This window comes from Amborella trichopoda, chromosome 6 (genome assembly GCF_054954075.1).
Source record: "Amborella trichopoda isolate Santa Cruz 75 chromosome 6, AtrichopodaSantaCruz75HAP2 v2.0, whole genome shotgun sequence".
NCBI classification, from domain to species: domain Eukaryota; kingdom Viridiplantae; phylum Streptophyta; class Magnoliopsida; order Amborellales; family Amborellaceae; genus Amborella; species Amborella trichopoda.
The window spans coordinates 2,177,286-2,189,177 of NC_142341.1; the positions used below are offsets into that span (position 1 = coordinate 2,177,286).

At 36.8% G+C, this 11,892-nt stretch overlaps 1 protein-coding gene and 1 long non-coding RNA gene across 3 annotated transcripts; one reads left to right on the forward strand and one right to left on the reverse strand.

Annotated features, from left to right (window-relative positions):
• The first annotated feature begins 3,326 nt into the window (after window positions 1–3,326).
• On the forward strand, window positions 3,327–5,209 carry LOC110007302 (uncharacterized). The gene is made up of 2 exons (XR_002280992.2): window positions 3,327–3,530; window positions 4,825–5,209. It is a non-coding gene; the product is annotated as an uncharacterized LOC110007302 (long non-coding RNA).
• A 1,717-nt stretch (window positions 5,210–6,926) lies between these two features.
• LOC18434533 (U-box domain-containing protein 44) lies at window positions 6,927–11,491 on the reverse strand. Of its 2 annotated transcripts, none has more exons than XM_006844601.3 (3): window positions 10,445–11,491; window positions 9,835–10,132; window positions 6,927–9,059 (listed from the first exon to the last, which is right to left on the reverse strand). In XM_006844601.3, the coding sequence occupies exons 1-3, from the start codon at window positions 10,697–10,699 to the stop codon at window positions 7,534–7,536; spliced, it is 2,079 nt and encodes a 692-aa protein (XP_006844664.1). In that variant the 5' UTR covers window positions 10,700–11,491; the 3' UTR covers window positions 6,927–7,533. The 2 variants fall into 2 exon arrangements, with proteins under 2 accessions (XP_006844664.1, XP_088726249.1); XM_088870123.1 differs by having other exon boundaries at window positions 6,927–9,161.
• Between the last annotated feature and the right edge of the window lie 401 nt (window positions 11,492–11,892).

Sequence of the window (11,892 nt, forward strand, 5' to 3'; positions counted from 1 at the left end):
TTAGTGGGCAACATGTTTGTCCATGTAATATGATAATAATATAACTTAAAATGGAAACATGAATGAGGTGTACCTCATAATTGATCGTGCCCACATTTATTAAAGATAAATATAAAAAAGTATCTAAGACACGAACTATTTAACTTTTCAGTTATTTTTTTATTTAATTTTAAGAACCCCGTCAAAAGGCCCAATCATGAGTTGCACTAGTGATTTTAAGGGGAAATTTTTCAGTAGACACCTCACATTTTAACTATTTAACATCTTGTTAACCTACCACTATTCCATATCAACATCACGTGCATATTGATGGGTATTTTGAAAATAATTCAAAAAATATAGGAAAATTGTTTAGTAGTTTATCTCACAAGTACATTTTAATAAATTTTCCTATTTCAAGAGTTGATATTATAAGGGTAAAAGTTTATATAGAGTCGAGGCTCTAAACAATCGAGGTTGAGCCTATCTCAAAAATTTCGTTAGAAGAGGTTGTTTTAATGCTCAAATATCTTCAAATCCATCATCTCAACATCAAGATGCATGGACATGAGAAAAAAACGGATTTCAAGTTTTGGAAATAGTGTATTTTGTAATCTTTTTTTGGACCATCAATTTTCAATATTTTCAAGTTTTCATAGATCTATCGATCTACACTTTTTTTTAATCTTTAAAATATATTTGAAGGCAATCACAGATATTTTCAGTGTTGAAATACATTTTCGATACTATTTGAAGGTAGGTTCTAATTTGATTGTTTTGAGCCTAGGCTCTCTCTCTCTCTGTATATATATATATATATAAGTAATGATCCTATAGGACCCTCTCTCATCTATGTGTGTAGGACTCTAAATTATCGTTATTAAATTTGTTATGGATCTTTGTAAAAGTTATCACATGAGTGTAAAACTTTATTTTTTTAGAGATCCGTGTCAAATTTAATAATGATCATTTAGTCCTACACACATTGGTGGAAGATAGTTCTATAGAATCATTATATATATATATACACATCGATATATTTCTCTATGAAAACTAATCATATGTGATTTTGTATTGAGAAAGATGGGGGTTGTCTGTTGGGACTTGGGATAAATGTGTGTATTCCACGTGCCATTTGATAGAGAGAGAGGTGGGGGGAAAATTACATGCATTCCATTTTTTTTGTCAGGCTGTGTTTGTTTGGATGGAACTTTTAGGTAGCAGGAGACAAAAGTTCTATCAAATGGTCTCATATGTCTGTTGTGCGCTTATGGAAGCCACACGATAGAACCAATGGCTTCCACAAACGCACAAAACATCTTTTGACGCTGTCTTAAAGAAGATGGCCCTTTTTTTTTAAGACATAGAAGGGGTGGTTTCCATACTTTGCGAGACTGCCGGCTTCCACAAATAAACATATTATTAAAATTAAATTAAATCTTTATAGAAATGAAACCCTAGACGTCATGTGGTATCAAAAATGTAGTACAAAATTACATGGGACAGAGGCCATTTCTGTATGTATTGTGTGGAAGCTCATGACGATCTCTCTCCCCTGTTTCCTCGACTTGTGTGATGAGGGCAAAATTTTACCTCTCACTAGAATCTCTCACTCCATATCTTCAATTATAGAAACTTTTAAAAGTTATACAACAGAATATAAGAAATTGGTGCAAATGACCAATCATAAATATTGAGAGAATCTGTGTTTCAAAATTCGGATTGGTGGAATGGATCGATATTAGGATTGAAATAAATTAGAGATCTAACAATAATATAAGAGTTATGGGGAAAGGACTTAGAGGGACCTAAAAAAATATTAGACAAGCATAAAAAATAAAATATGAAATATCATTTGAGTTTTTCCAAATATCGTAAAAAAATTGCATTTTTTAATAGAACCGATATACATTTGTATTTTATATTTCTTTCAAAAAACTTAAAAAATAAAAAAACCCTCTTCCTTATAATTGTATTTTTGCATTCATTTAATATCTTTAAATTTTGATTTAGAGATAAGCACATTAAAACTATAAATAAATTAAGAATCTTGATTTAACAAAATTTTTCACCAATATGGTTCTTAAAAAAGAAGTGCAATATATTCTCCAAAAAAAAAAAACCTACTAAAACAGTAATATATCTCAAGATAATAGTTAGAACTAAATGAAGAATAATCTAATGATTTTCTCTTTCTCTCTCTCTCTAAATATAGAGAGTCATTGCAAAGAGAAAGAGAGAAATCCGATGACAAATATAGATTTAGGCAACTAGAATTTTAGCGTGAGCTTTGGATATTTTGTTGCTTTTTTTTTTGCATACAAAAGTTTGATTAATTTCATCTTTTTATTTTTTATAATTTCACTCGTATATACAACGTATCAATTTGGGTGGACCACTATTTTACATTTATAGGTTTTTGTGTTTTAATTAGTTGTAATTCAATAACGGAGGTCATTTTACTTTTTTTTTTTTGAACAATGGTCCCATCCATTGGGTTACTGTTGATGTTGTTTGCTAATGTAGTTATTATGTTCAGAATTGTTGTTTTGTATTATTGTATATTCCCAATAAATCTATCACATATTTTGTATTGTGACAACAAAGTAAACAATGTTGATGTATTTATTGAAAGTTTAAAAAAACAATCGTCAAGTGTGACTCTAATAATAACAAGCAAAGTATGGTTCAATGGTTTTAAATTAGGAAAATGGTTTAATAGGGCTGCAACCCTTATCAAAATAAGTAAAGCCTCACCTCATCACTAATAAAATATTGCAAATTAAAGTGTTGAAAAACCTTTAAATTGATCATCTCAATTTGAACATTTTGATTGTGTAAAAAAAGTTAGGATTTCAAATTCTAAGAAAAAGAATTATATTGCAACAAATCATGTAGACCATCAATTTCACCCTAAAAATAATTGTTCATAGATTCATAAGATTTTTACCCTTTTTTTGTTTCATTGTTAATATTAAAAATTAATTTTAGAGCTATCACGAAGATTTCCGATACCGTAAGTCCTTTCCGAATGATAATTTCAAGTGAGCTTTTATTTTGTTTTCATAAAGCCGAGGCCCAATAGAAACTTCATCCTTTAAATTATCCATATTCACTCTTTTTGTTTGAGCTTAATCCCAAATATTTACGACTCGCTAGACTTATCTAATTTTTTTTTATATTCTTGAAAATAACCTAATATTAGACATCTGACTTTTTGGGGCAAAAGCGATGTATTACCGATATTTTGATTTACCGATACATCGTTATTGCTGACTATGATCATGACCACTTAAAATACTAGGGGCGGGCATCAGAGAGCTATTAATTAGGCTGAAAGTTCAAAAGAAAACAAATAAAAGCGGCAAAAGGTTGAAAGTTGAAAACTGAAACGGCAGGCCCGAAAACGAATGATTAATTTTTGCGAATCCACCATTTTCGAAGAAACGTCTGGTCATGAGCTTTAGAGAGAGAGAGTTTCTGGATTCGAGTTTAGTGAGAGAAAGTTTTCGGATTCTATAATGATTTCAACTTTCAAGCACATGTTTCTGGTACGAGATTTCTCCCTCTTTTTATGTTCTAATGTAAATTTTACTCCTTAAGCTGAAAATTAAGCGATGAAATACTGAGTTAAATCAAAGTTAGTGTATTTTTCTATTGATCAACTGCGTTTTAGATCAATTCCTCTTTTGAGCTTCTGTTTTCTACTTCAATTGGAGACAAATTTAGGGTTTGATTCGTGCGAAGCAGGATGCTATGCATTACCAGCCCAAATGTAAGATGAATTCAAGGATAAACTGCTGTAACTACAACGTCTACTACTTATTGGTAGTTAATGTTGGACTATGTATCTTAGCATTTCACATGGTACGAGTGTTAGAAACCCTGATCACAAAAATTGACGTATTTGAGATGACAAGAGTGTTAGAAATGCTGATCGCAAAATTGGCATATGAGGTGCGACATGTCCATACATACACCATTTTAAGAAGGGAAGAAGTTGGAGTTTTGGTGATATTAAGTACTTTTAGTATGGTTTTAATGTGAGACTTTAAGACAAATTGCCGGGTTTCTATAGTGGGAGACGTAGGTGATGTGTCCTGGCATGTTGCAAAAAGTCATGGATAAATGTGTCCATGTTGCATAGGATCACTACAGATTGAATTTTGGTAGGTTGCGGCTTTATGCTGAGTTTTAGAGAGCACAATGTTTGATAAATGTGACTTGGCAAAGGTAAAGCTGCTACATAGCTGGCATTTTTTAAGTGAATTTAGGGCTCATTGTGATTTTATAGTTGTTATGGCAAATTCGATGTGAATGTTGTGTTATAAGGTTTAAGTCGTTGCTATATGTATCTAAAATAGTTTTTGATGCTATGTCCACGGACTGTTCATAGATTTCTCAGTGACAACTATTATTTTTTGCAAAATCACTTGATAAATTCAACAATTGATGGCAGCGATAACTCTCAGTATTATTGTATTGATGTAGTTTGTGATCTCTCCCGCATGGTGCATGAACTCTGGATACATTTGATCATTTGTAAGAAGAATAGTTTTCAGTGATAACTATTATTTTTTGTAATATCACTTGATAGATTCAACAATTGATGGTGGCAATATTTCTTAGTATTATTCTATTGATGTAGTTTGTGTTCTCTCCCTTATGATGCATGAACTCTAGATACATTTGAGTGTATTTAAGAAAAATAGTTTTTTAAGCAACTGTTGCATTTTCTACTATGTTTTTTTTCCCTTTTGATTAGCGCTGTCTTTCTTTCTTTCTTTTTGTGGTTAGATAATAACTATTTTCCATTTATAGAATGAAAAAATCTTTTTTTTCTAGGAAGAAAAAAGAATATTCCAATTGTCATCATAACTTCAGTGCCCACTTTGGTTTGGTCGGGGAAGGGAAACACTTTTTTGGGATTCAAATGGTTGGTTTCATTTGGAATCTCTAGTGGTTCTCAATGATGAGGAAGCTGTGTCTTGTGGTATGATCACTGAGATTGAACGTGATGGGGGAACAAGGAGCATAAGTTCTGTCATCTTCAATAGTGTTGTACTTTTTTTTATCATTGTAATAATTTTCCATCATTTCGTGAAATTTATGTCTCTTGGGAGGTTCTTGATTTGTTTGATTTTGGAGCCTAATCCTTCGGGGAGTTTTCATTGAAGCCCATGCTAAGGTTTTATAACTTTTTGGCAAATGAAGCGTGGTATTCTTATCACCCTCCTAGTAAGAATCAGTGATTCAAAAAATCACCGCCGCCCCCCCTCCCTTTCTTTTTCGCTCTTCTCTTTTTTTTCTTGGTGGTTGAGATCCTAATGTGTGACATTCAAATGGTAAATACTGGATCACTATTGATGGAGTAATTTATATAGAATAGTGAAGAGGGTATCGCGGGAAAAAAGAAAAAGGCTCTGAAAATTTTGTGCATAAAATCAAAATTTGTTAACTGAAATTTTGTGCAAAAAATCAAAATTTGTAAACTGAAAATTTTGTGCAAAAAATCAAAATTTGTAAACTGAAAATTTTGTGCAAAAAATCAAAATTTGTAAACTGAAAATTTTGTGCAAAAAATTAAAATGTGTAAACTACAAGTTTCTCCCGGTTCCGCCGTGCTGTTTATGAAACCCGGAAGAGGTCCAAACATGTGAAATTCAAACCACATTTCGAGGTTTCTAAACTCGTGACGTGGCTATTGAAGGGTACCATATGCATGGATTCAATGCTGGAGTGCTAAATAAAGTGCGACAGTTTGTAAAAAGCATCTGATTCATGAAAGTCCTCATGGCTTTTGGCCTAAACATTGTCCATAAATTATTAGAAATTCTAGGACGGGAGAGGAAAGGGTTAATTGACCCATTTAGCAATATGTGGCCTTACAAATACCTGAAGCAATCTCTGTTGTTCAACCTTATACAATAATTAACATAAGTTGTATTGTATAACATAAGTTGTTCTTTTGGAAATATACTTAGATCTAAGCCATAGGGGGAATTATTTTTTTTTGCTTTTCCAAATTTTGTAGATGGCTTTATTACAATTAGATGAACAATGTTAAAAAAGGAAAAACTAATGTTGAGTTTGTAAAGGCCTAAATCTTAAAATTCACTTAATGGATGATATCGATTCACTGTTGGAGGGGGACTCATTTTGACCAAATCTAGACTTCAAATTGATTTTTTTTTCTAAAGATTGATTGTTGTTTCTTGGACTTTGATTAAGACTTAGCAGTTAGCACAATCAGGTCTTGTTTAAGCTTAGATGGTAGTGCACGGAGTCTAAATAGCTTGATCCAATCTAGCAAGACAATCAAGTCAGAAAAGTGTTGGGTAATTTGTTTAGGTGATATAAGGGAATTTAGTTATGTGGGTCAAAGATTCATCACCCAATTCTTTAGGATAAGTGAGCTTAATCAGATGTACCATTCATTCTATTTGGTACTTGTTCTCTCATAAGAATCCTAACCTTCTGTTGGTTTTTCCCATTAAAATCACAACTTATTTATATTCTGTATTATTTCTTTTACTTTCAGTCACTGGTCTCTTCAATTATAGTGCTGCCAGGCCTCTACTTATGTTTCTATCGGTGCACTATGCAACTAAACTGCTTCTTTCCAAAACTGTCTATTGGAATCTTGTACTGGATCTACTCCTCATTTTCCTAACCCATTATATGTGCAGCTAATTGTGTACAAATATCAATGTCTTTCTTGTCTTTCTTTATTTCATTTCACTAGTTCAAGGCTTTATTACCGATATGATTATTATCCAAAAAATTTATAATTGTACCTAATTTCCCCAGTTGCTGTTGGAAAACTGTCTATAGAGTTCCCAACTCTGTGAGGCTCTATCATGTTAAAGGAAGAAAATAGTGCAACTTTTCCTTCATCTCATTTTCCTTTTGTTTCTTTTAGTCATAGAACCTGAATTGAAAAGGTCTTGGCAAAAAAGAACCTTTCGAATGAAATTTACTCAACCAAAACAAGCTGTTGAAGAGATAAACAAGCCGTTGAAAATGGCCGAGGCATCTCTACTAGTTTGAAAGATCTAAATGGCCCCATATCTTACAAATGAACACAAGAATCATATAATCATATGTACATCTCATCCAATATTGGTTCTATAACCTTCCTGACTGAACCCCCGCCCACCTCCCAAAAAAATCAACCCAGTGAAAACTTTCACCTATTTTCTGCAAAATTGGCACTATTCCTCTACCCAAGAGGGACAGATTGAGACAAGAGCAATGACCATGATAGAGCTGATGGGACGATACTACATTCTTCTCTTGTATATCCTATTTGTACACTGGTAAAAGAACATATTGAATGAGAAGCATTCTCAGAAAAACTGTGAGAAGGATGATGATGTCCACCATCTATTAACTGTTTCAAAAGGTGGTAACCTCGACTGAGTCATAAACAAGGTTGTTAAACCTGGTTAAACTTTAATTAGATTCGATGGGTGGTGGAGATCATCCTCTTCATGGTTTTTTATATACAAAGCGTTCTTGTACAATACACTTGATGCTGCTAAAATGGAGGCATCACCCGAAGTAAGATGACTCATGGGGAATGACTCCCATCTCCCCAAGCACTTCAGCTGCCTTCTTTTTTAGGACATCATCCTCTTGGAGCAACTGTATGAGCACCCCTTGGCTCTTGGGGAAATGTCGGGCCCTTGCAACCTCAGAGTGCTTTAGGATCATGAGTAGAATATCCAATGCTTTATTCTTAGCCCCACTATCCCCCCTCTCAAGAATTGCCACAAGCCCTGGCACACCTTCTGATTCCACTATAGCGTCCACCGCCTTTACCAGGCTAACCTCCTCCTCACATAGAATCGAGCTCAGTGCTACCAAAGCAGCCTCGTGTGTACCACTCTTGGTCTCATGCATGGCCCCCACTAAAGGCCTTAGGGCACCTGCCCTAATGAGGCAGAACTGTTTCTTGGTCAAGCAAGGCTCCCCATGCACTGAGCAGGTTGAGTGTCGTCGTCGTGGTGTCAAAGGCGAGCAACACCACCCACCCATATTGGTTAACACTTTGGTGAGTTGGGTTGGACCCCAAGGTTGCACTTTGTTATCGATATTGATAGGTGAGGAGGTGGCTAATTGTGCCAGTCTAAGGGCTGCTCGTTCCTTGGCCAACAAACTTCCAGTTGATAGCACTCGAACAAGCATGGGAAGCATCTCAAGCTCACAAATATGTGAGCTTGTGTCGGTTCCTATAGGGAAGTGCGTAAGCATTGCTAGGGAATTCTCTAGGAGTTGTGGGGTTTCTGAGGGGGAGGTAGTGGTGCATATCACTTGGTGAATAGTTCTGAGGGCTCCGTACTTTTGGAGCATTTCCCCTATAGTCGGATCATCTTGGGCTACTCGTGCTATGACCGCAGCTGCCATGGACCTCCCTTCTTTATCTGTTGAGCTCGTGAAGATGGTCACTAGGGCATTGATCCCCTGTTCTTTGATAGGGTCGAGGAGGTCGATCTTACCCTCTAAATTGTGTTCAGTTACGCAATTCACGAGCTCCAGGGCATAGTGTCGGGTCTCTAAACGGTTGAGAGAGTAGAAGAGCAGTGAAAAGTTGGGACCAGATTGAAGAAGTTCGGTTAGGGTTTCGGATCTGGAGGCAAGACCTAGGAGGAGACGGAGGGACTGGGCTCGAGTTTGGCAGTTAGGTGATGCCACAAGGCCTAGTAAGAGAGAGAGGTTGTGAGAGCTATGTAATTGTTGGAGTTGCGGGTTGGGTTTTGCTTCAGGTAGGTGTGTGGTGGCCTCAACTAGGGTGGCTAGGGCTTCTACGGCAGCTTGTTTGGAGTCAGGGGTGGTACGTAGAGATGAGATGAGGTTGAGTATAGTTGGGATGGTGGGGCTGATGGTGAGGAGGAGGTTAGCAAGTTTGGGGAAGGTTGATAACTTCTTAATGCAGAGGAGAGGAGAGAGAGAACCAGTTGAGAGAACTTGCACGAGGCCCCGGAGGAAGTGCTTGTTGCTTAGGGCTTGTGCATTGTCTTCATTGAGTTGCATCTTGGCCAGGGCACCAGCCATTGAAACCCTGGCTTCGCTGGATCCTATGACAAAGATGGCAACATGGCTTCAGTGAACCTCAATGTTTTGAAAACTGGACACTCAACCAGAAAAGAGGTCAGTTTGGTCTTGTCCAGGGTGACGGCCTGTTTGAACCCGCAATGGCCGATATTATAAATTCAGAAGTTAAACAAAATTAGAAAAATTAGATAAACAAGGCCTCCTATGATGATTGCCACCACTAATGTAGCATTAGCAATTAGAATATGGAGGATTTGAAGAAACACATCCATAAACATATTTTCTATTCAAATGAGGTTTTTGGGCCTTTTGTAACCCACTCTCACTGAAGACTAAAGGGACTGTGCAATTCCAATAGAATGAGACCAACTGGTCTCATGTTTTTCTACGAGGACCAGAAGGTCTAATCTGTTTTTTCTGAGACAATGGAACTCGAGTTCCATTTTTGTTTTGTCTGTCTTCTAAATTTTCTTTACTTCAGGTTCCATTCAACCCCTTCCACATTGTGTGACGGATTGGATATAGGCCCACCATATATCACAGCAACATTCATGCTGGTCTCTATATGCCGGACTTCAACAAAATTGCAGGAGTGTTAAATTTGCAGCCTGATAAAATTTGAATCTCTGTGGTGTTCATGTACCCTATCGGCAAAATAAAGTTTTGGAGAGATTCCTAATTCTGAGAGTTTCTCTTCAGCTAAAACTATGATTTTAGATTCTTAGGATTAAATGTTGGCCTCAAATGGGCCTAAAGTCCTAAATTTCAAAACTGACTTTGAGTTTCACGTTTCATCACCTTGTAAGAATTGGCTGAGGAAGGGCTGGAAATATCCTGCCTCTGCCATCTTCACAACCGAATTGGGATCAGAAGAGAGGTTTCGAATCAATCTCTTGCTCTGTTCTGAGACATTTGCATTGAGGCTAAGGAGTAGGGAAACCGAGAGGGTTATGCAGTCTTTGGATTCACCTATCTTCTTCGCAATCTCAGCATTCTTTGAGAGCTCTAGCAACAGGTTTACTGCATCCTCGACTCCTTCGCAACGGTAAAGCTGCTTTGTGATAATCCGGATACCCCCTGCATTCACAATTGCCATCTGTGGCAACAGACACGATCATGAAGAGAGAGAGACATAGAGAGACCCACTGCCTGTGATCGGAGCTTGTGTGTGTGAGAGAGAGACCCGCTGCCTGTGATTGGAGCTTGTGTGTGCGAGAGAGAGACCTGTTGCCTATGTCTGAATCTGAGTGTCTGCGTATTAGGATTCGGTGTGTGACAGAGAGAGAGAGAGAGGGGTTCCATTTCTGTGTTAGGAATTGCGCTCCTCAAGAGGAGAATTGTATGAGAGAGAAAGAGAGAGAGATCCATTGCTGTGCTAGGAATTGTGTGTGTGTGAGAGAGAGAATACCTTGTTGTGGTCGGAATAGTTGGCAAGGTGGTACAGGCTTTTGAGAGCTGCCTTGTTGTTGACATTGACCTTCAGAGACTGAACTATATGGGGAATTTGGGCTTTGTCTGAGACTATGGCTCTGTGAAGAGGTGTCTCCAGGAGAGACTGGAGCTCCTGCAAGGCCTGGTTCACTTCTCGTACCTCATCGGAGACCAATTTCTGAAGGGCACTGTTGAGCTTGGTCTCAGTTTTTTCATGCTGCTGATCTTCCATGGAGTTCTGTGGAGAAATGGTAGTACTGGTGTCTATTATCTGGCCACAGAGAGAGAGAAGCAACAGACTACAATGAATGATATTTCTTAGGCTTTGAGAGATGAATGTATTCTTGAAGCTGAGGGAGGGAGGGAGAGAGAGAAGATTGTAATGACAAGAAGCAAGTTTGAGAGAGAGAGAGGGAGAGACAATTTGAACACTAAGAGGAAATTTCTGAGGCTAGAGAGAGAGAGAGATATGTAATTTTCAGAGAAATGAGGGGAAAGCACGCAAAAGGAGTTTGAGGGTTACAAGGAAAGCCTATGAAGTTGCATGGAATTTAGTGGAGGGGCGACTCTTCCATCTCCTCTCCTTTCCCTTGCTTTAAACATTTCCTTTTCCTGTCTACTTTAATGCGACATAGAAAACACTAACCGCGAAGGATCCACTCTTTCTTTCCCTCTCTAACCCCAAAGACTCGCCCACACGAGCTATTGAAGACCATTGCATGAAAAAATCTCAAGAAATTGTTAACCCCTAAAGACTCGCCCACGCGAGCTATTGAAGACCATTGCTTGAAAAATCTCAAGAAATTGTTAACTCGGTCGTTTTGTAGGGACGCTTATTCCGAGTCCGAACCGCTGGTTTGTTGTGATCCTTCTCAAACTGATATAAGAATGAAAACTGAAATTTTCAATAATAGTTTTATTTAGGTCAGTGAAAAAAGATCATTTATTGTAGTGCTAAGACTATGGTGCACTCCATGTAGTGTTCAATGACTCGGACAAGTCTACTCGACTCAAGGTATTGGGTGCCAGTTGGAGCGGAGCCAAGCATCTGTATAAAACTTGGGCTATTTAGAAAAAATGATAAATATAAATATATGTGGAAGCAATGTATAATAATGATGTGTCATTTTGATATTTTTTACAATGATTTGTGAGTTTTTTTGTCATATATATTTTTATATTTTTGTACGATAATTTTAATTATAAATCAGTTTTTTAATATATTTTGAGCTTATTTGCATTTTTTATTTTCTTGTTTTGTTTCCCTTTTACCATTTCTGTTTTATTTTTAAGATTTTTTAGTTTTGTTCATTTTTTTGGACCCGTACAAGACCAGCGGAAGCCAATAGAAATTGGCCTGTTGTGGCTACTTCGTGTAGAGTATAAAATCTCACCCGTCGGTGATATGCAATCAATTGTGGAGAT

What these genes read in the sequence shown, in the direction of transcription:
- LOC18434533 (XM_006844601.3), bottom strand. Translation starts at nt 10,699, where the DNA reads ATGGAAGATCAGCAGCATGAAAAAACTGAGACCAAGCTCAACAGTGCC. An exon ending in ACTATTCCGACCACAACAAG is followed by an intron (nt 10,133 to 10,444) that starts GTATTCTCTCTC and finishes CTGTTGCCACAG; the next exon opens with ATGGCAATTGTGAATGCAGG. An exon ending in CCTCAGCCAATTCTTACAAG is followed by an intron (nt 9,060 to 9,834) that starts GTGATGAAACGT and finishes TCTTTGTCATAG; the next exon opens with GATCCAGCGAAGCCAGGGTT.